Here is a 25,923-nt window from a genome sequence, read left to right as displayed (position 1 = left end):
TTCTTTGAACGTGGTACAACCGAAAAGTTGAATGCTTTTTCACCATTACATTCATTATTTGCAATGTAAGTCTTATACCTATTCACAACCTTTTTTAAATTTGAATAGAATGAAAATTAAAGACTTTCAAATCACATGAGCCAATATTTTATTCAAGATAGAACACAAACGTTCAAACTGAAAAATGTTACACTTTTATGCACAAAATGAGCTCATTTCCAAATTGATGCCTGCTACAGGTCTCAAAAAAGTTGGCACAGGGGCATGTTTACTGTAGTCTCCTTTTCTTTCCAAAACAGTGTATAGACGTCTGGGCATTGAGGTTATGAGTTTCTGGAATTTTGCTGTTGGAATTTGGACCTATTCTTGCGTGATATGGATTTCCAGCTGCTGAAGACTTCCTGGTCATCTTTGGCATATGTTTAATTTAATGATGCACCAAATGTTCTCTATAGATGAAAGATCTGAACTGTAGGCAGGCCAATTCAGCACCCAGACTCTACTACTACAAAGCCATGCTTGCATTTTCCTGCTAAAATACTGTACACAAGGCTTTTCCTTGAAATAGACGTCATCTGGAGGGGAGCATATGTTGCTCTTAAACCTTTATATACCTTTCAGCATTCATAGTGCCTTCCAAAACATGCAAGCTGCTGATATGTACTGTAAATGATGAGATTCACAAAGCCTTTGCAATTTGACATTGAGGTACGTTGTTTTTAAAGTATTCCACAATCTTTTTACGCACTCATTCACAGATTGGAGAACCTGTGCCTATCATAACTTCAGAGAGACTCTGTCTCTCTAAGACATCTCTTTCATAGCTAACCCTGTTACAAACCTGATGTCAATTAACTTGATTAGTTGCTAGATGTTCTTCCAGCTGAATATTTTCAAAATGTATTGATTTTCAGCCCTTTGTTGCCTCCGTGCCAGCTTCTTTGATACCTGTATCAAATTAGAAATTAGGTCATTTTGTGCATAAAAGTATAGAATTTCTCATTTTAAACATTTGTTATGTTCTCTATGATGTATTGCAAATAAAATTTTGGCTTATGTGATTTTTTTATTTTTTTATTTTTTTAATTCAAATTTTAAAAACGTCCCAACATTTTCAGAATTCGGGTTGTATATCATGAGCTGGTAGAAATAAACTCACAAGGTCACTATTACATTTTTATATGTAGAAACCTGCATGTCAGTACCAAAGCATGTAGAACAACTGTTTCCAAAGACAATTACTGCAATCACTTCCAACAGTTTTTAGTAATATAAGGATTACAAATTTAAAATGAGAAGTCAAATTATTAGATTTTGGGTTTTATTTTAACACTGTTAAACATTCTATAGATTTATGAATATTTAGAAACTGTTCCTTTCATTATTTGATAAAGCTTTATATAACTTAACTGTGCAATACTTGGAGAAGTACTCTACACTGTAAAGCTTAGTCCTAAATCAACCCAAACAAATAACCCATTTAAGCCATGCCAACAAGACAGCCAGCACCAGAAACTTTTCAATTATAGACAACAAATCACTCTTATTGGTAAATGTCCAAAGTGGCATTAACACAGTCATTTAGATTAAGCAATGGAATTAATAGTAACCAGCTTCTATACAGCTACTGAGGCAAGTCACATTTGTGGCATATCTACAAAAAAGCTAAATATATCATGGTTGCTTGAAACAACCTGCTGCATTAATGTACAGTACAATCTTCTCAGTAAACAGACAGGCCTCAATATTGTCATGTGGCATTTTTTCCACACTGTATTGCAATCGTACAACAGCATTACTATTTTATTGCTATAATGCAAAAAAAAATAAATAGAATTCTTTTACAAATTTGACATTCACTCACAAGGTCATCGGCTACTAGTTCATTTAAATTAACAACAGGGAAAAACCAAAAAGTAGATCTGTTAAAAATCACTTCAAGAACCCCCACAAAACACAAACACAAAACAAATTACAACTCTTAAACCATGCTACTTTCATGAGGGTTTGCTGATGTAAACACACTGTTTACACTTTATAAAAGCAGCTATTTAAAGGGTCAATCAGTATGGGTTGGGGGATTTTAATATAATATAGCTAATCTACATGGAAATACCTATACTATGAATGCAAAATTAATGGTGTTTTGAGATGTTTTGTTTTGCATTCAGAGAAACAAAGCACACACAACACTGATTACCCTGGAGACTGGAACTATTTGCTGTGCATATACAGTAAAATGTTGGCATTAATGTGTGAAGAATTTAAGTTATTCTAGTAATAATCTAAATTCACCAAATGTACCAAGATTGTATTATGACACAAGAGCTCAAACTGTACTATATGGCAAAAAATGTGTGGTAGGCTGATACCATATATGGGTCTTCCTCAAAATGAGGAATGCAACCAACTACAGTATATCAGACATTTTCCCGGTGCATCTATGAAAACATGGATTGCCAAGGATTGGGCGTAATAATTGTAGTGTTTTGAATTCAACCCCAACACCTTTGGGATAAATTAGAACACTGGCTGCACCCCAGGCCCCCACACTAAAATTTAGTGCCTGACCTCACTAATGCTCTTGTAGCTGCTCACATGCTCAGTCACACTTTACATTTTAGTAAAAATCCTTCCAAGATTAGAGGTTGTTATAGCAGCTTTTGGAATGTGGTATTCAGCAAGACTATCTGGGGTTGTTGGCACAGCCTTGATGCATTCTTTTATTTTAAAACCGAAAAAGGTACTTACTGAATTGCTGATGCTGCCGTCACAATAAATGCATAGTTTTCATTTTGGGAAAATGAGGTACGTATGGTCGGACAAGATTGACAAAATGATTAACTGACTGAATGGCCTAATAATTACTGTATAACGTTAGTATGTATTCACTAGAAAAGTGCTGAGTCACCAGACTAGTGTGCTGACAGCTGCTAGGTGAAATAACAGATGCCAATAAACCACCTCAGTACAAGTAAGTGTAGTGGGCGTGATCATTTAAAATACACTCAATAAGAAATATTTAAAACACCAACAGGTTTAATTAAAATGAGTTAGCACATGGTCGGTCTAAACTTTGACTTTCATATCAAGGAGGTTCAGCTCCATAGACATAAACCGGTCATAGTGAGAGAACTTTGGTAAGTTGCAGAGGTTACACTGGCAAATGGTGGGAAATTTAATTCACATAAAAGTAACATTCTTCAAAGGATACGGCTTCACGTAACAAACTTTGCTTTTAGCAGTTCTCAAAGTTTGTTGGCGTTGACCTTAGCTCTTGGTAGTGGGTTCAAAGATAAAATAAGGAGAAGCAAAATGATGGGAACTGAGCACCTGTGCATTGCAAGACAGCACTGGCTTGTAAAACTGAGCTGCTTTAGTCCCAACTACTTTTATCTTCACAAGTACTAGCCTGGCTTACATAAACAGATGGCGTGGAAGTGTAGAAACAGTGTCTGATTAGCAGTGTGGCTCTCTGCAATACCCAGAGAGGGGGTTAGATTAGGGTAAAAGGAGGGAATCTGACTCAAGGAATGTTGATCAACTTGTAGCATTTATGCTAATGGATCAGTTAAGGACCTCGATCACCCAGTGTTTTATATTATATATATATATATATATATATATATATATATATATATATATATATATATATATATATATATATATATATATACACTCACACAAATATATACACACTGGAATATAGAGCACAGTCTCCCAAGAGCTCAGGTTAAAAGTCACTGTTCTGTTTTACAGTTCGTCTAATTACAGTACATCAAGTGGGATGGAGGTTAAAGGGTATAAAGCAGAAAAACATTTCTGACCCTTAATAGATCTTTGTTTATTTTACAGGGTAATGTTGCTATTGTGAATATCAGTGTTAGAAACCATTAAAACCAAAAAAACGACTTTGCAAACCTATTCTTATTAACATTAGTGACATTACTTTAAGCTGTGTTTCATTCTATCCTCATGTCACTCTTTTCATATCTGAGATAAAATCATTTTTTGAAAAGTCATTGACCTGCAGCTTTTAAACTGTTAACGTATGTGTGAAGCAAGTCAATCTAAGGATCTCATTTTGCACATTCAGGGCAAACAACCATAATTATTATTATTTTTTTTTTTTTTTTTGGCAAGAATTTAAATGTTCATACTAAATTTCTTAAAAATCATTTATGTTGTCACCTCTGACCTTGGTGTGCTGAAACCCACCATAGCGAGTTATATGAAATGAGAAATATAGCATATTTAAGGAGTCAGAAATGAATATAAAAACTTTAGCTAATGATTATGAAGGAAGGAAAAGAAATAAAAGCAAATAATATCTTTTATGTCCCTTAACTCTAAAATGAAAAAGCAATAAAAGGATGCTCTATTAGGATTTAATATAAAGGCTTTTCTCAATAATCACTATATTTCCGGAGATAATAGATGCTATCAACTAACTATAATCTCTTCACCAGATTTGAGTATAAATAAATGCCTTTTTTGCGGAGCGAAAAAAAAAGGTAAAACTTTTACCAAAAACTGCATTAACAATGAACTAGTTTTGTACTGTACTTATATATTATTACTCCACTTCCTCACTGCCTGCCCCATGATTGGCCTCGTGATGGTAACTCCTGCCTGTCACCTGAGGCCCACTTAGACAGCTCTAACTGTGCATTGCTATTGCCCTGAATGCACCAACATATCTTGTCTTGTCTCTTTTTTAATCTGCCAACGTTGACAACATTGTTGAACATACACTAAACCATTTAGTTTCTAGCAGAGCATCGTTTGCACTGAAATGTGAAAAAAAAAACAGATCTCATTATGAAGAATAAGAGACCCATCGTTATGCCCAGGATCATTAATTTTATCAATACATAATAAGTTTACAAGTGACAGCAGTAGCAGCTTTACTGAACAAGGTTTGGCAGTGATCTTTTAAAATGCGAAACTGACTAATTGTTGATTGAACAAGAAGTTGAAGACATAATCGATTGGAAAGTAAAGGTCACTTTAACACCCACTTTTTTTTATCCCAAAGGATGTTTAAAAAGCACTCCAGGAACTACTACATTTTGACATTTTAGTATTGGCAAAAAGTGCCACACTGTGGCGATATCTTGTGAGAAGCCTAGAAGGCAGTAAAGTATAAAGTATTTTACAAACAGTCTTGCATGGCAGCTAAGAAATAACTTTTAATCTGCTGTCTAGTGTATAAACAGTTGGCAGGAATCAGACAATTTGATTTCAACATGTCAAAATAAGTGTCCATGCTACGATGCACTGTCATTCGTTATTTCTTATTTGCAGTGTTATTTATACATGTGTTTGCAATGTGAATTGTATGTGTCCCTGCACATTTAATAATAACACCCTTGCATTTATTAACATGGTGTTAAAGTAGTTGTTATAGAATGTTATAGTATTTACTAGAAGTTTTAGTGACTATATTTAGTGGAAAATGTATCCCATACTCATGAAACACTGTGTGTCACACTGGCATCGCTATCAGCTATAAACATCGCCATTAACATCCAGCGTCCCATCATCTGTCAGTCTTCATCAGTGCACTTAAACATAGTCTCTAAATCAAATCACCAGAAATAGCAGCAGCTGCAGCTGGCGAATTATATTACGTGTTATTGAATGTCTTCCTAAAAGTCCACTCTTAATTATAGAAAAGTGAAGGAGACTATTTAATGTCATTTAGGATTTATAACAGACAACCCGAATAATAATAATAATAATAATAATAATAATAATAATAATAATAATTAGAGAAAAAAGGAAAGGACCGTCTTCATAATTTTTTTAATGTATTCATCTGTTATTAAGTTGATGTGTGTTTAATAATCAGTGTTTGATTTTGAGTGTGTGTAGTTTTTGGTCGGTGAACAGGACACAACCAAAATGAAGATGAAGTCGAATGTCGAAAGCCGAAAGGCACCTCCTGAAGGCTGTTCGGACGCCTCAGCAAAAGCGCACATGTTGAAAGCAGTAACATTTCTTCAACACCATAATCAAACCTGCACGATTCTTATTTTATTTGAGTATAGTGCAGAGCCGAGAACATGGATGTGTTTACTGTGCAAGTGAGGGCATGATAGTGCTCAAAACCCAACATCACGGGCTTCAAATGTAGACAAATCCATTACACATCAGTGTGAAACTAAATTCTTAGACAGCCTCAAAAAAAAAAAAAAAAAAAAAAAACATGCTGAAAATAAATCCAAGCCTTTAGGACCATGGGTCAGTTCTGCCAATTGGGTTTGGAAGTAGTGGCTGCTATCAGTAAGCTCAGTCTGTTTGCAGGAGTAGGTGAGTGAGGCCAAGCTGCAAGATGTTATCATTACTTTCATAAGCCCTCACACTGACTTATGGGGTTGATATTAATCGTATTGCTCACAGCTGGTCTCCTGGACTCCTTTAGACTCCACAGTCCCCGAGGGGTGTCTTTACTCCCAAATCGCCAAGTTTATTAATGATTCAGGCATAGTGCTGAGGAGATTTTTAGTTTCATATATAATGACTTCAGCATGCCCATTCTTTATGGAATATTTCAGCTGTGCATGATAACACTTGCTTTAGGCGCATGCATTTACACCAGCAAGTGCCTGAATAACTCTATTCTGAGGAAAGTTTCCCTGGTGATGAAAACAAAAGAACATGTTAAAATACTAAAATGATAGTTTTGATTTAAACAGATCCACCTCTCAATTCTGAATCTAACCTGTTAGCCCAACTACTCATAAAATAACAACACAAAAAAAAGACTATTATTAATTATAGAAATTATGCTGATATATCTAACCGCTTCACAGTTCCAGGGTTCCTAGTTAAATTCTGAGCTTGGATTACTAGCTGTGTGTTTGTGTGTGTGTGTGTGTGTGTGTCTAGTTTGGAATGTTTAGGTTTTCCACCCAAGTTCTTTAATTTCTTCTTACCTCACATCCAGGTTTCCTAGCACTGGATCAGGATACAACAGCTACCAAAGCTACGCCATATATTTAGCAAATATATGTACACTTATTTTGCTAAATATATGGCGTAGCTTTGGTAGCTATTGTATCTTACCAAAGCTACGATCAAAGCTACGATCCCAAATAGATAATATCTTTGATCCATCATGATGATGTGTGAGGTTTACATTAGAGAAAAGTACAACAAATGAAATTAAATATGCAAAAAAGAAAAAGGATGAAGATTTCTTTGTTTGGGAATTGAAATGAATATGTGAAAGGCAGTTCATTTAGTGTCACTGTGACCAAGAAGAGTCGACAGCAATCCTCTGACAATGTTATATTACTATTATTATTATTATTTTAATCAAATATTCAACAACATCGACCAATAAGAGAATGCAAAACTCAAAAGATAGCTTCAGATACAGAAATACAACTTGCAAAAAATAAGAAAAAAAGAAGACTTTTTCTTCAACCAGAGCTTTACCATAAATTTACCATCAATAGAGAATTTCCAGCACGAAATCTGACAATGAGATCAGTAAAGTACTGTCTATTATCGAATTTTTATTTGTGCCATTTAATACAGTGTGACAAGTACAAGATAAAGATCATTCAAAACCATTTAAATACAAGTAGAGAACACAGCAAAAAAGAACAAAATGGCAGATTTGCCCCACTACACTGTCTGCTTTAATCTCTACTAGCTAACTCTTTTTGTATTTTATTTTATTAGCCCAAAAATAGACAAAAGAACACTAGGAAATAATTTAACACAGTCATTTATATGTAGTGTATGTTATTTTGACTTAATCCTTTATAAAAAACACACACAAAAAAATGATTGCTGTTATATTAACTAGTATGGTATAAGGCACAGTCCTACAGCAAGGTGAAACGCAGGTTAGAAAATTGGCTGATGTTTGGCTGGGTTGAAGAAATTTAAATGCTTCTGCACATTGATCCAGTCGCAGCGCACGATCTATCAGAATGTTTGACACATCGATGCCAACATTGTATACAATGTCCTCTATTTGATCGACAGACTTACTTTGCTTTTTAGTCCCTGAAAATACAGCACTAAAGAAATTCAGCAAAAAAAAAAATCCATCCTGATGTTTATAATGAAACCAGTAAGAGTTTCATAGTGCAGAACTGATCTATGCTTAATAGTTTTTTGGGGGGAATTTATATTATATATTAGCTGTGTGATCGATGATTTGGATTGATGCCCTGATTTAAAAAGCAATAAATAAAGTTAATAGAGACATTCCATTAGAACTGATTATACATTTAATTATTATTACAATTGCCTAAATTCATTATTATTGTATAAATGGATAGACTATTACACCTGATAAAAAAAAACTCAACAAGACTGCTCATAGATGAGCAACCACACGGCTGTTTCTCATAGTTTAATCAAGTCAGTTACAGTAGAACCCTCTGGCCAAAACTCAACCAGCCATGCTGAATATAAATGTAGCAGTGCATCTCAATGATATATCAAAGCTTGCTGTGTCAGTGATCAGCTATCCTTTTTAACTCAGCATTCCCAAATTCAGTGTAGCATTTTTATCTATTTCATTTCAGTTCTAATTGACATTGGGACCTTGGTATTATACGGTTTTATCTACCGATCCTAAAAGTTTTTAAACAGCATAGATACCACATTTGGCATTCCATGTTGGCATTCCTACATATTAAAATGGATCCATTCTTTAAAAATAAATATATGATTAAAAAAACATTTGATTTTTGGACAGATTTTATTTTATAATAAAATAATGAAATAAGGCTTTCACTCCAATATTTGCAGAAATAAGCTTTTCTTATGATATATATATATGATGTGATATGCCTTCCTACAGGAATATTATGCCTATTAGGCCCACAGTATAATTTGATCAGCTTTTATGAGAGCCTTCAGTGGGACAGCAGCTCCTCATCAAGATCCAATAACACTGATTATGAACTGCACGATTCATATCTTCCTTTGACTTGGCAAGTAGTGCCGTTCCCAATTAAAGTCCCCACACAGGTTACGTTAGATATGAAATTATGTTAATCAAGCAGACAGGAATTTAACTCACACAGGATCCTTACCTTCATAATAGATTTTGAAGCCATGGGCACTCACAGCAAAGTCACTGGTGAGTCGCAGGGAGAAGACGGACCCTGTGCTCGTGACTGGAGGTGGGATTTGGAAACCTGTTAACCTGTTAAGGGAACATAAAAGACAACAAACATTTAGCTGTATTGTAGATACTTTAAATAATTGCTCTTACATATTTTATATAAATACACACCGATCAAGCATAACATTATGACCACTAATATTGTGTTGGCCCTCTTTATTGAAGGCAAAACAGTTCATTAACTTCTTCAGCATTTTGAGCTACAGGAGCTTGTCTATTGATCGGACCACATGGGACAGCCTTTGCTCCCCACATGCATCAGTGAGCCTTGGCCCCTATGACCCTTTTGCCGGTTTACCACTGTTCCTTTTTTTGACCACTTTTGATAGATACAGACCACTGCAGACCGGAACCATCCCAGAAGAGCTGCAGTTTTGGCTAGGTGACCAGTCATCTAGCCATTACAATTACAGTTTTTCTCGTTTGCTTTGGAGCGTTTCTCCGATTAGAAATGAAATTCTCAAAACTGCTTGTTCAACCTCCACAATATTTAGTCATTTGTGCTCATCATAAGAACATTTCTTGTTGCTTTGATCAAATTGCAAATGCTTTTGTACATTCATTTAATCGATTGTGTACAATTGTTTGCTGTTTTCTACAATATCAGTTTGTGTTTATGTCATGTTGATCAAAATATATTATACTGGTTTTACCTAAATGCTTTTAACCCCAACACATATCAGCATCAGTTCATTGCATACGTCATTGAATGCAAAATGGTTAAACCAGTTGTCATCATTTGTCATATAACATTTTTATTAAACCTTTTGTAAATGTGACTTGAATTGATGAATTGGGAAGATGAATCTTAAATGTCACTAATGAAGGAAAGTGTATGGCATCAGATAAACCAATAATCAACTAGTTCTCTAAAACAAGTCAAAGGTGAATCTTCTGAGCCTTTAATTGGAGAGTGTTTACAGACAGAGCAAAAACAAAGAATTATAAATTCTGAAAATGGATGAACAACTAAGAAACAAACAAATACTTGTATAGTACAGTAAAAGTGTGAATCCTGTCTTGTCTCTTGCAATCAATGTAAATCCAATATGCAATCAAATAATTTAATTTGTGCTGCTGAAATTCATAGATGCCGTACAGAAGGAAGTCCATGTGCATTTTCAGTCTCTGCAATCCAAACTATAGTTTGTATCAAGAAATCCTAAAACTGTGCCCCATCATACTGAGAACACGACTAAACATTTTGATTATCTTTTTTGTGAACAATGACAAAGGGATTTTTCATTTTGATGGGAATGACATGTTCATTGACACCATTACTTACTTTTGAAAGAGGAACTAAAGATTTTGGAAAAAGTACAGGCTTTTGCAAGAAATCCAATGTTTTGTGCTGTTTGTACAAATTGTTTTGAGAATGTACTTCCTGGTTTGCAAATATTAAGGATGATTCGAAAAATGCTCCTAAGCAGTAAACTGTAAGCCTCGGCAGATTCGCTCAAATCCTTTTGCTTGTCCATTTTTCCTGCTTCTAACACATCAATTTTGAGAACAAAATGTTCACTTGCAGCCCAATAAATCCCACCCACTAACAGGTGCCATGATGAAGCGATAATCAGTGTTATTCACATCACAAATCATAAGTTTTATAATGTTATACCTGATCAGTGTACAGTATGTACATGTTCGTTATTTTCGTGTCCCTAATAACTAATATCAGTTGAAATAGAATCAGTTATAAATATCAGCCACTGCTAGACACATACTCTAAACTAGTGTAACACTATAAATGTTCAAGTGTAAAGATCAGAAGTGTAGCCTGAAATCAGCCCCTTTGAGACCCACTGAAAGCACATAATCTGCTCAAATAGTGTGGCGGCCCAGTCTGCTAAGAGAAGGACTTGAAAATTTCTTAATGCCAAAAAGAAGAAAGAAATGTTTGTGTGAAAAAAGGACAAGGGAATGATTAGTAGTTCTGCAGAGCCCATAGAAGAAGAGACAAGGATTGTTAGTCTAACAATGTGTTTATGACACCACAGGAAAATGATCTTCCCATAAAATGCACTAAACTGCAGATTTAATATGACACAGAATCCCAATTACAAGCTTTACCGAAGCTTCAGGTGTATTGCAGCTTCCCCTTTTAACTGCCACACTGTTATACTGTGAAAAAAAAAAATCATAGCAATGTAATGTAATGACTTTGCTTTAATTAAATACTTTTTCCAAGGTGTGCCCTCTGAAATGGGATTGACCATCCCTGGGATCCCTCTTCTCTCAAATGAATTAATGAGTATGAGGATGATTAAACAATTAATAACATAATTTTGATATTACATAAATGTGGATGCATAAGAAAGCCAAAAATCAATTTTTTTTCTTTTCACTTAAAATGAAAACTATAACAAATGAATTTGCGCATACACGCTTTCCTTTCGCTTAGATATTACCTTAATAATGCTTTGCAATAACATGTGGGATTGAGGACAGAACTCTGTGGAGCCGCTCCAACTGTTGGCCAACTATGTTCATATAAACCTTTTTCTGTGCACACGAGTGTTATGTTGGAGCATGGTTGGGATCTTTAATTCTAGTGAAGGGAAATCTTGGGAAGCACTACAAAATACAAAGACATTGTAGACAGTTAACTTCTGGCATTGTAGCAACGGTTTGGGGAAGACCCACATTCCGTATAAGTGTAATGGTCAGCTGTCCACATTCTTTTTGACATATAATGTGTGTTTCCTTAACTGGACCATCATATTATTGCCTCATGAAGGTTACCCTTTTATACAAGGACTTTGTGTTTGTATGCCTCCTACCCTACAAACAACATTTGCCACTCATTTCTTTTAACAGCATTAATCAGGTCATTACAAATGCAATAAACACCAAATAACATGCTTGAAAGTGGCATCAATAATGTGTGCATAGACACAAAAATAAGTCATAATAGCTCATAGCTTCTTGTGCTTTTAAAGTGAAATGGATATTTTGGAAGGCTGTGTAAAATGGAATGCTTCTGGGTATGCTAATTCGTTCATACTGTATCTGAATTAATTATAAAAAAGCAGATAATAACTATTCACATGCACAAAAATATCTCTAGGACATTGCACAGATTCCCTCTAATGTTCCTGACCTTTAAACTGTGACACATTTACAAGAACTTGCACGATCTTTTCTTTTTTAAAAGCCTTTAAACATTGTAATTCGAATCTTATTGGTTTAAATGCTACAAATAGATTCACTCTCCTTTAATGTTTATTTAATATTTCTTAAACAAATAAACAAACACATATATCAGAAATCTCCTGTAAAAATGTTGGCACAGACATTGTAAGCTGTTATTAACGTTTTTCATCTGATCACATGCATCACTGCAGCTGGCTTGATCCTTTAAACTCCATGCAGCCTGCAATATCTGTGTCCATGGTTAAGACTAAAAGCTATCGTTCATGCTCAAGCAGCAGTATACTATCTGCCAATTAAAAATAATTTGCTTCCTTTGGCTAACTCCTCTCCTAACATCTTCCGCCAACACACTCTTGCATTTCTCACTTCTTCGTACAACACACTTTTTTGGATACCTGCCCGGACTGTAGTCTATTTTAAGATGTTTGGTATGATGCTTTACGGGGCATTTACATAAAGCCTAATTCTATAGTCATTAATACTTTTTTAACATATTTATTGATGATGGAAGAACTGCATTGTTCAAACAACGGCTTCTTTTCTGTATGACTTAAGCATCATATGTCCTTATCTTTGCTAAGAATATACATGTACACTCAGTCCCCTGCCATGAGACTTTCCTTTATAGAAACAAACCACACAGTTGCAACACATACAGTGCAGAATTCAAAGTACTTCTACTCCAGTGAGAACATGTCGGGAAGTTGTAGACAAGAATTCCTGGTTTCTTTATTAGAAGTTAGCAAGAGACAAAATAAAACGAAGCAGCAGCATTATTTGGCCTGTTGGTCTTGGGTGTGATGCCTTTGGTATAAACTGAAGGATGCTCTAAATGATAAGTGTTGATGAAGAATGATGTTGATATGCTTGCGTAACAAATGGAAACTGTCCTGATACCAATAGTTTTCACACAAACTCAAGCAACTAAAGCTATATTGATAGAAAATCTTTTCAGGCCCATTACATTGTATTTGGCCTTTCAGAAATTGTTCACTGTAATGGACTTGAATGAGAAAGTTTTAAAAGTCACCTTATGTCATGTTCTGGTATAGCTGTATGAAGACAATATAAAAAAATCTTTTACAAAAGAAAAAAATGAATTTTTGGATGAAATACCAACATAGATAAAATGTAAAGACCTAACTCACATTTATCACGTTTTTCACAGTTTCTATCGTCTTTTTATTAAATGCTTACTTAGAATGTTATGTGATCAAGAAGGGATGAGTTAGCACATAGCATATTTCTGAACAGTTTATTATAAGTTCTCTTGTGATGTAGGCATTACTGACTCTTTTGTGATCACTGTAGCATCTAATATCACTTTTACAGCATGTAAGTGGAATTTTACAAGTGGAGAGAATTTTACTTTACTCTCCAGTAGTGTGAGAGTATCCACACACTTCCCAGTGTTGGTTTTAAGACAAATAAGAAATAAAATGGAGGGTGACTGTAAGAATTCTCAGCTTGCAGGATCCTTATTTCTCACTTTATTCAATAATCGATAAGTTGATCCAATTGAACTTCAAATAATACACAAATAATGTAAATGAATAGGTACGAATATAGAAAATGTAGCTGTAAGACATATTTTGGTAAAACCATTAGCTGGATAACATTAGTCTAACTTCTCTTAGCAATAAACATGGGTTTAGTAATTTAGTGTTAGCTAATGATCAATTTAATCGAGTTTGCTATACAAGTTAGCGAGCTCGAATTAGGCGTTAGATAACCTCATCTATCACCATCATACTTAACTATAGACAGATAAATTAAAACCCTAAGCTAATTTTATTCATTAGAATATCATGACTAAGACTGCAGAAATGTTGAAAAACATTTCTAATAATAGCTAACAACTGCTTTCTCAACCACAATGTCATTCGGATTTGTTAAACCCACTTTACTCCAGTTCATTACTTTTGAACCTGGTGCCGTTATACTGGCATTATGCTACATCAGACAAGAAAAATCAAGTCCAGTGATCTAGACCTACTAATAACTGAAATATTGTGGTTTTCTTGCTTAATAATATTTGACACTGCATTTTAACATGTACAATATTGGCAGTTAAAATAAACCAAGCATCCAAATTATAATTATTTTAACAATCTAATAAAAATGTATTAAAAAAATTATTTTGAATAGGCTAAACAAATCTAATATAAGGTAATAAATGATCCCCGTTACTCCCAACTGAAAATCTCAACATCTTCAGCTCTGCTACCTCCAGCGCCACCTCTTGTCTTTTACTCAATACCACTGTCTCTAAACCATATAACATAGCAGGTTTCACCACAGTCCTTTAAACTTCCCCTTTCACTCTTGCAGATACTCTTCTATCACAAATCACTCCTGCTTTCACTCTTTTCCAACCACTCCACCCTGCCTGCACTCTTTTCCTCACTTCTCTAACACACACTCCATTACTTTGCACTGTTACACTGACCCCATATTACTAACAATCACAGGGATATACGACGTAAGAATTTTACTGTGCTGTAATGCAGTGGTCCCTAACACCTGGGCCGCGGACCGGCACCGGTCCGTGGGTCAGTTGGCTGCACAGAAAGAATACATAACTTACATTATTTACGTTTTATTTATTATCTGATTCTGAACGATGTTTTATTTAGGAAAACTACCGGATTCTCTCCGCCACATCTGTCTATGACTCACTCTTGATGCATGTCAAGATGCCTCGGTCACATGTCTTACGTCCATCCTCTACCTTCTTAAAGGGGCTGCTCCGGCCGCTAACACATAATACATTACCGCTAAATTGAAACCCCCACGCTAGCAAAATGAACAAAAATATTATTGTATTTAGAAAATACCAGTTTTTATTTTATTTTGTTGTATTTATCCGTCACACCTTAAAGGCCAGTCCGTGAAAATATTGTCTGACATTAAACCGGTTCGTGGCGCAAAAAAGGTTGGGGACCACTGCTTTAATGTACATGTAACAAGTAAAAAGCACCTTTCTATCTTGTTTAGTTAAGATTGAGCATATAACATGAGACCCCAGGTTTAACTTTTATTTCCACTTCCAGAAATGAATGCTTTCTAACTGAAGTGCAATTACTAAAGTAAAACAATGCCAGAATTCAATCTTTCTTCTAAAAGGACAAAAACACTTTGAGTCATTTACTCCCCCTCATTACTCCTAATGCGGCTTTATTCACAAATTGCATTTTCATCTTTTTAATCTGGTAATTACATTTCACCAAATCTACTCATTCATACCAGTGTTCTGTTATGAGATTTCTTTTCTCTCACACTGTCCCTTTATGTCTCCAAAGGAGGAAAAAAAAAACATTTTGTGTGGAAGCTAAATGTGTTGACTGTAATGGCTGCCTATTGAGTAGCAAATAAAAGGGTGGACGTGGGGGGATTGGAGCAATATGGCTGTCTCGGCCATTTGATCTGAACGAGAGAGAATCATAGGGATGCGTTAAAACCGCTTCTCTGGTGGCATCTGTTTCACACTGATTGCAGGAGACAGGCTAAGCTGGCTCTGGAGTGAGTGAAATTGCTTTGCGCTCTGACTGAGTGGAAACTCATCTTTTTAAAAGTACTTTACTGACAGTACAGCAATATTCAGTCATGCCACTTGGATCTCATTCTTAGTAAAAGTCAACGGAGAACTTATGCCATTCAAGTATGACAAGGTCTTTTATAAATGATTAACATGCCTGTTTATAGATTACAGAAGATTATTTTTGTTATGGGGATGCTACATTCACTGGTATTTTCCACAGAATATTATGCAAGAAGTGCAATATTTAAATAAGCCCTGACTGGATAACAGCTTTTGCTCAGTGTCCATCACTTATAGTTTATTGGAGAATATCTGGTACAGCCTGATATTAAAAGCTTCCTGACAACCTGGTCAAAAAACATCTCGTTATTTGAAAAGATTTTCTTAAAATGTAAAGTTTCTTATTCTTAAATCTGATTATATCTTATATATTAATACTGAAATAAAGCATATCCTTATAAGGATCTTCACATTGTTTGAATCATGTGTACTACTTATTGTGTAATACTGTGTTTTTCTAGTTTACTTGATTATAGCAATAGAAGCAGATCATTCCTTTAAGAAAGAATGTTTAATATGCCAGACTGATTTAGCTGTTTAGAGAACAAGCAGGGGGCAAACATATTTGTTTAAGAAGAAAAAAAATACCATCAGCTTTCCCTGTTCAGTAGAGACTCAGTCATCAATCATTAAGAAAACGACAGTCATTGATTTTATGAAACCCCTGAGTGTTAGCCCAATTTAAGCCGGGAGCTCACAGGGCCGTGGCTGTCACCAGAATAAGTGGGCCACAGTTAATGGATTTAAGAAAGCCTCATCTTCTCTTATAATATACTATGCTAAAGTTTACCTGATTGTCTGCAACTTGCAAGTAGACCCGCATTTTCAATAACACTCAATTGATTGCGGACTCGACATGCATTTAAAACTGGGTATAATATTGTGTCTGTTGACAAGTGAGCGCAAAGTTATGACCTAAAGTGAAATGAGAACCATAATGGAATGAATGAATTCTAGTACAGTACAGGAAAAAACACAAGAAAACCATTCACACAAAACCAAAATTATATCAAGTTATATCAAACCTTGTTAAAAGGCTTACTGCATAAGTCAAAGAAGAAGAAAAAGAAGAGGGAGAAGTAGTAGAAGAAAAAGACACTTCTCATCAATTTGTTTTACAGCGTCATTTAACCTTAGGGTGTCTCTTTCTATGCCACGAAGTTCTATCGTTCCAATAGGTGAACATTCCAATCTTTCTCCAAATATTTAAGAACTACATAAAAAAGCATAGAGAAACGCTCATGCTTGGAATTTAACACATCATTTAACACAAATAGAAAGGAGAATAAATAACCTCTGGCACTTTGCTCTATTCCTTTTCTAAAAAGTGCTTACATGTCTTTTTATCACTTTCTTCTCTTTTTGCTGATGTATATATAGCTCTATTTTATGCATACTGATCAAACTGATAATACACAGGGTTTTTTTTGTTTCATAGTTGTTCGATACTGTATAGATTGTATTATTATTGATTCTTATTAATTGTTACTGAGCATTGGCGTAGGAAAAATAACAATGTATTCATTTGCTGTAAGTATGAGCAAGTTGTTTTACTGAGGAAATGAATTTTTATCCAAGACATTGATATCAAAGTAAAGCCAAATATCATCAATGGTTATTAATGCTGTTTTTAGTTTTGTTGTGTTTATTTAATGCAGTCTATTGAGTACATTAGGTCACTAGACAGCAGACCTTTGGCATATACAATAAAACAAAAAGAGATAGAGAAATGGGTAAAACAAGAAGATGAGAGAGTACTCAATAATAGAAAGCCCCCTCAGTACACAACAGTTCATCTCCTCTCCTTCATCTCTCCAGGCAGGGGGTGGATGTAATCTGCCAAGCAGGTCAGGAAGGACAGACAGGCCACAAATGATAAGGTCCAACTGTGTCTCGCAGATTTCAATGAGCATGCAGGATGTCCTTGGCTCTGACCAAATGTCTCTTCCTCCTTAAATATCACTTTACACACTGTCATGTGAGATATTGTGTTTAAAGGTGAATACTGCAAGTCTATCCATCATGTAGAGCATCGAGCTGATTTGAAACACATAATATCATGTATGTCCCTAAAGATCTCTGTCCCAGCCATAACAGTCCATAAATCTTCAGTGCTGGAGGTGGACTGTGTAAGAGGAGTGTTTCAAAAGCTTATTTCCAACGATGACCAAGTCAGAAGATATTTCGCTGTCCCTGTCCCCAAGAGCAAGACTAACAGACTAGTAGCTCAAACAAATGTCACACATTTTCATTGTATCCTGTTGTTTTATGTGACACCTTCCTGTATTATATCTGCCATTTTAATAATAATGTATGCTGAATCAGTCAGCCATTGAAAATATTCAATTTCTCTATTAGCTATGTTAGCTATCTAGATACATTACAGGAAAACAAGGACGTTATCTTTGACATCATGTTTTGCTACGAACAGCAACGGTTACTTAGTGGACACAGACTTATTCTCCATATAATGCTAAGAGTTCTTTTTTCTCATCTTGACTAAATGCCTTAGGATAATTTTTCCACCTGGTAGGTGGTGAAATGCTTTGAGTCATGCTCTGAAATCAGTCAGACATCGGCAGGTCCTTGTTTGAAAAACTGTTTATTCACTTTTAAAATAATTCAAGTCATTTTAGCCACCACAGTGTACATACACAACTGAAGAATTGTTGACCAACTGTGTATTACTACGCACTTGTGTTTTTACTTGAGATGTTGTTGATTATTACCTATATTTTCAATACAGTAAAACAGTTCTGTACTCAGGTAGACTCTTGATTGTGTAAATGTAATGCACCACATATTTAATTACAAAGGGAAAAACCAGCATGTCTATAAATCTTTCGATGTATTAACTGGTCGTGTGAGCTTGTTTACTTCTAACTGCCTGTGCACTTCAAGAAATTCACTTACAGTGCATGCTTATCATTCCCCACGGACACATTCTGCTTTAAGAGAAAACTATAAATGAAGTAGGCTTTCAGAAGTATGCCAGCAACACCGTAATATCTAATAGAACCTGATAAATCACCAGAACAACAAAGCATCTGGCTACATTTAAAATGTCAATCATAAACCAAAGTGCACTTAGAAAGCTATTTCCAACAGTTGAAGTAAAAAGAAAAGAAAACGAAGCACATGGAAGACTAAAGTCAAACAGAAAGATTTTCAAATGTGTCGAATCAATTCCACCTTGTGTCTATAGGCTTGCCTTTAAATGTGTGTGGCAAACTTTAGCTGGCTGTAGCTACAGCCCAGATGCTAATAGTGCAGCTCAATAGCCCAAAGTAAAGGCCTTCTGTTGCCTCCATATGCTCTTAGCCAGACACAGCACTTGCATAAGAAATCAAAAACCCACATTCTATCAGCACCATAGCCTTTCCCAGCAGGAGAAAGCTCCTCGCATTCTCCTTCTTTTGCAATCTGCTGCTGAGGACAGTGCCACGTGCTCTCAGACATACTCTGCTATTTATAAGGAGCCTTCTGCTCACTAAGCGAGACATGGTTGCTTGCCTCTGGCTAATAAGCTTAGGATTTTACTAGTCAAGCAAAGTGGCAGCAGAATGAGAGCTGATAAATTCCTCTAAGGAGAGGCTAACTGTGCTAACAGCTGAAGCAGCCAATGTGATATGGTTGGATATAGGCCTTTTTCCAGTTTTTATTCTATTAACAGTGCACTTTTTTTCTATTAACAATGCACTTTTTTTCATAAATATTCTTGATTTTTCATTTTGTCAATAAGTGAATAACCTACACGCACTCACACACACGCACTCTCACACACACACACACACACACACACACACACACACACACACACACACACACACACACACACACACCACACTGACAACTAAGATCAAGTTTCCATAGTCAATGCACTTACAAACAGGAGAAAACAAAGAGCAGTATAAACTAGGGACCTTGGAGCTTTAAGGTGGTATAGTTACTTGCTGTGCCACCTTATTTCTCAAATATTGAACTCTTGTTTTATCCAGAGTCCTTTTTTCTTTTTTTTTTACAAAATAGATAGCCACTGCAGGAAATTGGCTTTACTCTTGCTTTTATTTAAGAACTGGATATACCAGAGCACTCACCTCACTAGTTGACTGACACAATCTAGAATCGGATCTGAGGCAATCAAGCAGTAAAGCTTTGATAAAAATGCCAGATGGTGGTATGGCATGTGCACTATACTATATATCAAGTCTAACCTTACACACCCTGTGAATTCAAGAAAGACACTTAAAATGGGGTAATGTGTTTTTTCTCTCTCTCTCTCTCTCTCTCTCTCTCTCTCTCTCTCTCTCTCTATATATATATATATATATATATATATATATATATATATATATATATATATATATATATATATATATATACAGGAGTGCAGAATTATTAGGCAAGTTGTATTTTGAGGATTAATTTTATTTGAGGATTTAATTTGAACAACAACCATGTTCTCAATGAACACAAAAACTCATTAATATCAAAGCTGAATATTTTTGGAAGTAGTTTTAGTTTTAGCTATTTTAGGGGATATCTGTGTGTGCAGGTGACTATTACTGTGCATAATTATTAGGCAACAACAAAAACAAATTCATACCCATTTCAATTATTTATTTTTACCAGTGAAACCAATATAACATCTCAACATTCACAAATATACATTTCTGACATTCAAAACCAAACAAAACAAATCAGTGACCAATATAGCCACCTTTCTTTGCAAGGACACTCAAAAGCCTGCCATCCATGGATTCTGTCAGTGTTTTGATCTGTTCACCATCAACATTGCGTGCAGCAGCAACCACAGCCTCCCAGACACTGTTCAGAGAGGTGTACTGTTTTCCTCCTTGTAAATCGCACATTTGATGATGGACCACAGGTTCTCAATGGGGTTCAGATCAGGTGAACAAGGAGGCCATATCATTAGATTTTCTTCTTTATACCCTTTCTTGCCAGCCACGCTGTGGAGTACTTGGGCGTGTGTGATGGAGCATTGTCCTGCATGAAAATCATGTTTTTCTTGAAGGATGCAGACTTCTTCCTGTACCACTGCTTGAAGAAGGTGTCTTCCAGAAACTGGCAGTAGGACTGGGAGTTCAGCTTGACTCCATCCTCAACCCGAAAAGGCCCCACAAGCTCATCTTTGATGATACCAGCCCAAACCAGTACTCCACCTCCACCTTGCTGGCGTCTGAGTCGGACTGGAGCTCTCTGCCCTTTACCAATCCAGCCACGGGCCCATCCATCTGGCCCATCAAGACTCACTCTCATTTCATCAGTCCATAAAACCTTAGAAAAATCAGTCTTGAGATATTTCTTGGCCCAGTCTTGACGTTTCAGCTTGTGTGTCTTGTTCAGTGGTGGTCGACTTTCTGCCTTTCTTACCTTGGCCATGTCTCTGAGTATTGCACACCTTGTGCTTTTGGGCACTCAGTGATGTTGCAGCTCTGAAATATGGCCAAACTGGTGGCAAGTGGCATCTTGGCAGCTGCACGCTTGACTTTTCTCAGTTCACGGGCAGTTATTTTGCGCCTTGGTTTTCCACACGCTTCTTGCGACCCTGTCGACTATTTTGAATGAAACGCTTGATTGTTCGATGATCACGCTTCAGAAGCTTGGCTATTTTAAGACTGCTGCATCCCTCTGCAATATATCTCACTATTTTTGACTTTTCTGAGCCTGTCAAGTCCTTCTTTTGACCCATTTTGCCAAAGGAAAGGAAGTTGCCTAATAATTATGCACACCTGATATAGGGTGTTGATGTCATTAGACCACACCCCTTCTCATTACAGAGATGCACATCACCTAATATGCTTAATTGGTAGTAGGCTTTCCAGCCTATACAGCTTGGAGTAAGACAACATGCATAACGAGGATGATGTGGTCAAAATACTCATTTGCCTAATAATTCTGCACTCCCTGTATATATACACACACACAGTATATACACGATAAAATTTACAAAGTATGGTCACCTGGTCATAAGTATGGTATGTGATTTTTGCATTCCACATTTTGTCCCAATTTGCTCTTAATATTCAGTTCACTCTTCTGTGAAGATGTTCCACTAGATTTTTGAGTGTGCTTATGGATATTTGTGTTCATCAGCCACAAGGGTATTTTGAAAGGCAGGTAGGTGAGGAGACCTGGGGTGCAGTCAGCATTCCAATTAATTCCAATGGAGTTCAGTAGGGATAAGATCAAAGGTCTATAGCAGGCCACTCAAGATTTTCCTTTCCAAAGCATGTAAAGCGTCATCAAGAAGATCACTTTGTGCACAGGGGCATTGCTATCCTGGAACAGGTTTGGGTTTCCAAATTCAAGTGAATGCAAAACTTAAATGATGGCGCATCTAAAAGCGTTCTATAGAATTAAGTGCCACCAGCTTTGTGGTAACAGTGAAAATAACCACATATAGCAGGAAAGGTCAGGTGACCCAATACTTTTGGGGGAAAAAATAAATAAAAATAAAATAAAATATTTATATACATATATATTTGCGCAATAGGTACAGGCAGCAGCGTATGTTGTACGATAAATCGGGCGCCAAGCTGGATAAGCGTATCTCTCGCCATGTGAGATGCCCCACTCTCTCTAGTGGTCGACGGAGTAAAGTTGTCTCAATGTGTATTCTTTCTGTTTCAAATGCTTTTAAACAGAAATTACCATTTCTAAGTGGGAGAACTTGCAAAATAGCAGGGTGTTCAAATACTTATTTTCCTCACTGTATATACATACATATACACGTACATTTTTAAACCTATAGTAGAAATGCACTGTCTGTGTGTTTATCCAAAGGACGACGCTAGAACTGCTACATACCTGATTAATTCACAAACCAGGTAGCTATTAGGTAGCAATATAGCTTATTCACTGAGCATCAATTGTCTGTAAGAACAGTTATATGTTGAGGAGCTTCAACACAACCCTTATGGCTTTCAATCTGGGCTATAAACAGTCCTTTGAAATATTGCACTCATATGATTATTTTAGGTGCATTCTACCAACAATTAGATTTTACTTACTTAAATTACTTAGAACGGCCTGAGCTGGTATAATCCCATAACGCTTTTGTGCTATTTTGAAATACACTCCAACTGCATCCATGATAACAGTGTAAAAATGGAGCAGTTAAGTCAGAAATAAAGCCCCAGAGGCTCTATGCTCTAGCATCTGACTGATGGATATAGGCTACAGGAGCAAATAGGGATAAGGCCATGAGTGCAGCCTTGTGGTCCAGGGTTGGGTTGGGCAGGCCAAGGGCCCTTTAAGCCCTATTAAATCCTACTGACATGTCATTCATTACAACAAGGTGAGCCAGTTGCTGCATATACTGGCAGAGATACATGGTCCTAATGGTCATCATGGGGCTTGCTCTATTAGCACACCAATCAATGATGGCTTGAGTGCTAAAAATCTACTGTTACATCAATCATATCTGAATAGGTTACAATAAAAATATGTGTAGTCCCCATCCTACATGCTGTAATCGATCAGTTCAAGGATTAATGCAAAAAAACAGGTTTCATAATTTAAACAGTATCTAAATCAAATCACACTAAAAAAAATTGGTTTCTGAAGTCAAGCACTTTTGCGCTCTCTCTCTCTCTCTCTCTCTCTCTCTCTCGCTCTCTCACACACACACACACACACACACACACACACACACACACACACAGACACAGACACAGACACTGAGCCAGCCTCTGGAACCTTTATTAAATTAGACAGAAAGGATTGTGCAAACACAGACAGTCCTGTTTGTTTAAAGTTATATTTGGATATTTACAGGACAGAGAACAAGGTGTGTGTGTGAATCGTTTGCTCTTGTCTACATGAGTTGCTGTGCAACACTGTTTTATTCTGGTCTTTCTTCTAACAGTGATACAAAAGGGACCGAAACAGCCTATACACGCAAGAAACGAAGAGGGGGGACTATGAAAAACTATCTTAGTATTGCATTAGGCTACGTCACTGTTCTGATGTCCGATTATTGTCCGGTTTCTTCTCAGAATATTATCACCTAAGAATGTGGCGATAATTATATGTATGATGGGGAAAATAATGATAATGATAATAGTAAGTAAGAATTTTTACCCAGTGTTAACTTTTTTAATCCACGGTGAACCTTTATTACCTGTGACAAGCTTCACCACATGATCTGTTCATGTCCAGTTCTGACAAGACGCCTTACAAGAAACTTATCAAATATGACCTTTTCAGATTTGCACAAAAAACCCAAATGGCTGTAAGGGCTGTGTGACTTTTTAGTCAGGTTAAAAATGTACTGTAGCCTGAAAAAAAAAAATCTATTTTATTGTAGGTTTTTTTTTTTTTTTTGCTGAAAGGGAAAGTGTAAAAAGAAAAATTCATTCCATATTATTTTAGATGAAAATGGCTAATAAACCTGTACAGTGGCACATTTTAATCTTCTTACCTTTCTGTCTCTGTCTGACCATACATGGCCTGGAGACTGTGAAGAGCTTGTGCTTTAAAAAGCCTAGTTACGTATCGACTATGGAAATTATATGACTTTTTTTCTGAACCAATTAGTCTCACAGTCTCAACCACTAATGCTTTCCAGATGAACATCCTGTAATACTTCATGAAGCAGCAGATTGGTCTTTCATTTGGGAAATCAACAATCTTTTAAGATTAGGGGAATCTTACCAATGAAGCTGACCCTAAAATATTTAATTGGAACTGCTGACTGGCCATTAACTTACAATTTTATTACGATGGGAGGTATCAGTATGATAAAAAAATAAATAAATAAAAAATCATAGTCTTTATTCGAACCCAGGAGCAGTTGCATCTTATTTCATTTGTTTAATGAATTATTCCTCATGAACTTAAAGGCTGTATAAGGTTTAGTCATGCTCGCTTGGGATAAAAGACCTACAGTACCTTTTCTTCAATCTTTAATCGAATCCAGATAGTTTAACATTTGTCATAACAACTAATTTAGCTAGATGTGATGCTTTTGTCTTATATCATGATTATTCCACTCAACAGCTGACCTTTATCCTCTGCTTTTGCTTCCACCAAATGACCTTTATCCTCATCCTCCATGGCTCTGTCATGTGAGAAATCAGTATGGGGAGAATACACGCATGTACATTCACAAATGAACAGACACAGATATTGAGTCCAACATAAGAATGTGCATTACTTCTCACAGGAATCTTGAAAATGGTTTTTAGGAAACAGACCATCCATCTTTATTTCTGCCAGGAAAAGCAGATTATGGAACAATAAGAGGGAAAAAGAAAAAAAATTTCCATCATTCATCACACTGGTATTTTGATGCGAAAGAAAGCATTGCTCAAAATGCTGCTGAATATTTAATGTTACTGACATCCAGCCCTAATGTGTGTCTGACTATAATGATTTAAAGAAAATGAAGGACATTTATCAAAGGTCTCTTTCCAAGGCTACATTTGTTTCCATTCAGGCCAAACAGATATTATACAGGCTGCGTAATGACACTCTGGTTGTCTTATGGTAGGTATGAAATGTAAGAATATGGGTATTGTATGTTCTCAGATGCTTGACTCTTGTAACAAATACAATCTTAATGCGTCACTGTTTCTGGTGACGGGAATCCTCTAAATCCCAGAACGGATATGCTTGGATATAGGTTATTTGGGAAAATAAGTAAAGCTAATTCATGCCGGCTACTTCTCTTGAGATGTTCACTTCGAGCAGCTAATTCACTGAGGCCTGAAACCAAACCAGTTGTGGGCCAGGAAGGATGAAGCTTGGACAAGAGCTATCATTGTGGAACAGACAGGATTTACAAGCTTTACACCGGCTGAACAGTTTTGCTACAATTGATCAAGGGGATCTCCTACTCAAAGTAGGGAGCTAGAAGAGAGTGGAAGTGTTGTCTATGTACTTTCTGAATCTGTGTGGGTTTCCTCCATGGTCTCTGGTTTCTTCAAAGTTCTCAAAAACCTGCCAGTGGGTAGACTAAATTGCCCCTAGGTGTTAATGTGTGTGT

General features: G+C 36.1%; 1 protein-coding gene across 3 annotated transcripts in view; it reads right to left on the bottom strand.

The window, feature by feature from the left end:
* csmd3b (CUB and Sushi multiple domains 3b) overlaps nt 1-25,923 on the bottom strand; it is a 383,608-nt gene that overhangs the window by 282,557 nt on the left and 75,128 nt on the right. For all 3 annotated transcript variants that reach the window (XM_046834810.1, XM_046834811.1, XM_046834812.1), the window contains exon 3: nt 9,066-9,178. In XM_046834810.1, coding sequence (XP_046690766.1) covers nt 9,066-9,178 — 113 coding nt within the window. The remainder of the gene's footprint in view (nt 1-9,065; nt 9,179-25,923) is intronic.

The sequence above is a fragment of the Silurus meridionalis genome, chromosome 22, assembly GCF_014805685.1.
Source record: "Silurus meridionalis isolate SWU-2019-XX chromosome 22, ASM1480568v1, whole genome shotgun sequence".
NCBI classification, from domain to species: Eukaryota; Metazoa; Chordata; class Actinopteri; order Siluriformes; family Siluridae; genus Silurus; species Silurus meridionalis.
The sequence above is the reverse complement of the archived record's forward strand: the minus strand, read 5'-3'. Positions and strand labels throughout refer to the sequence as shown.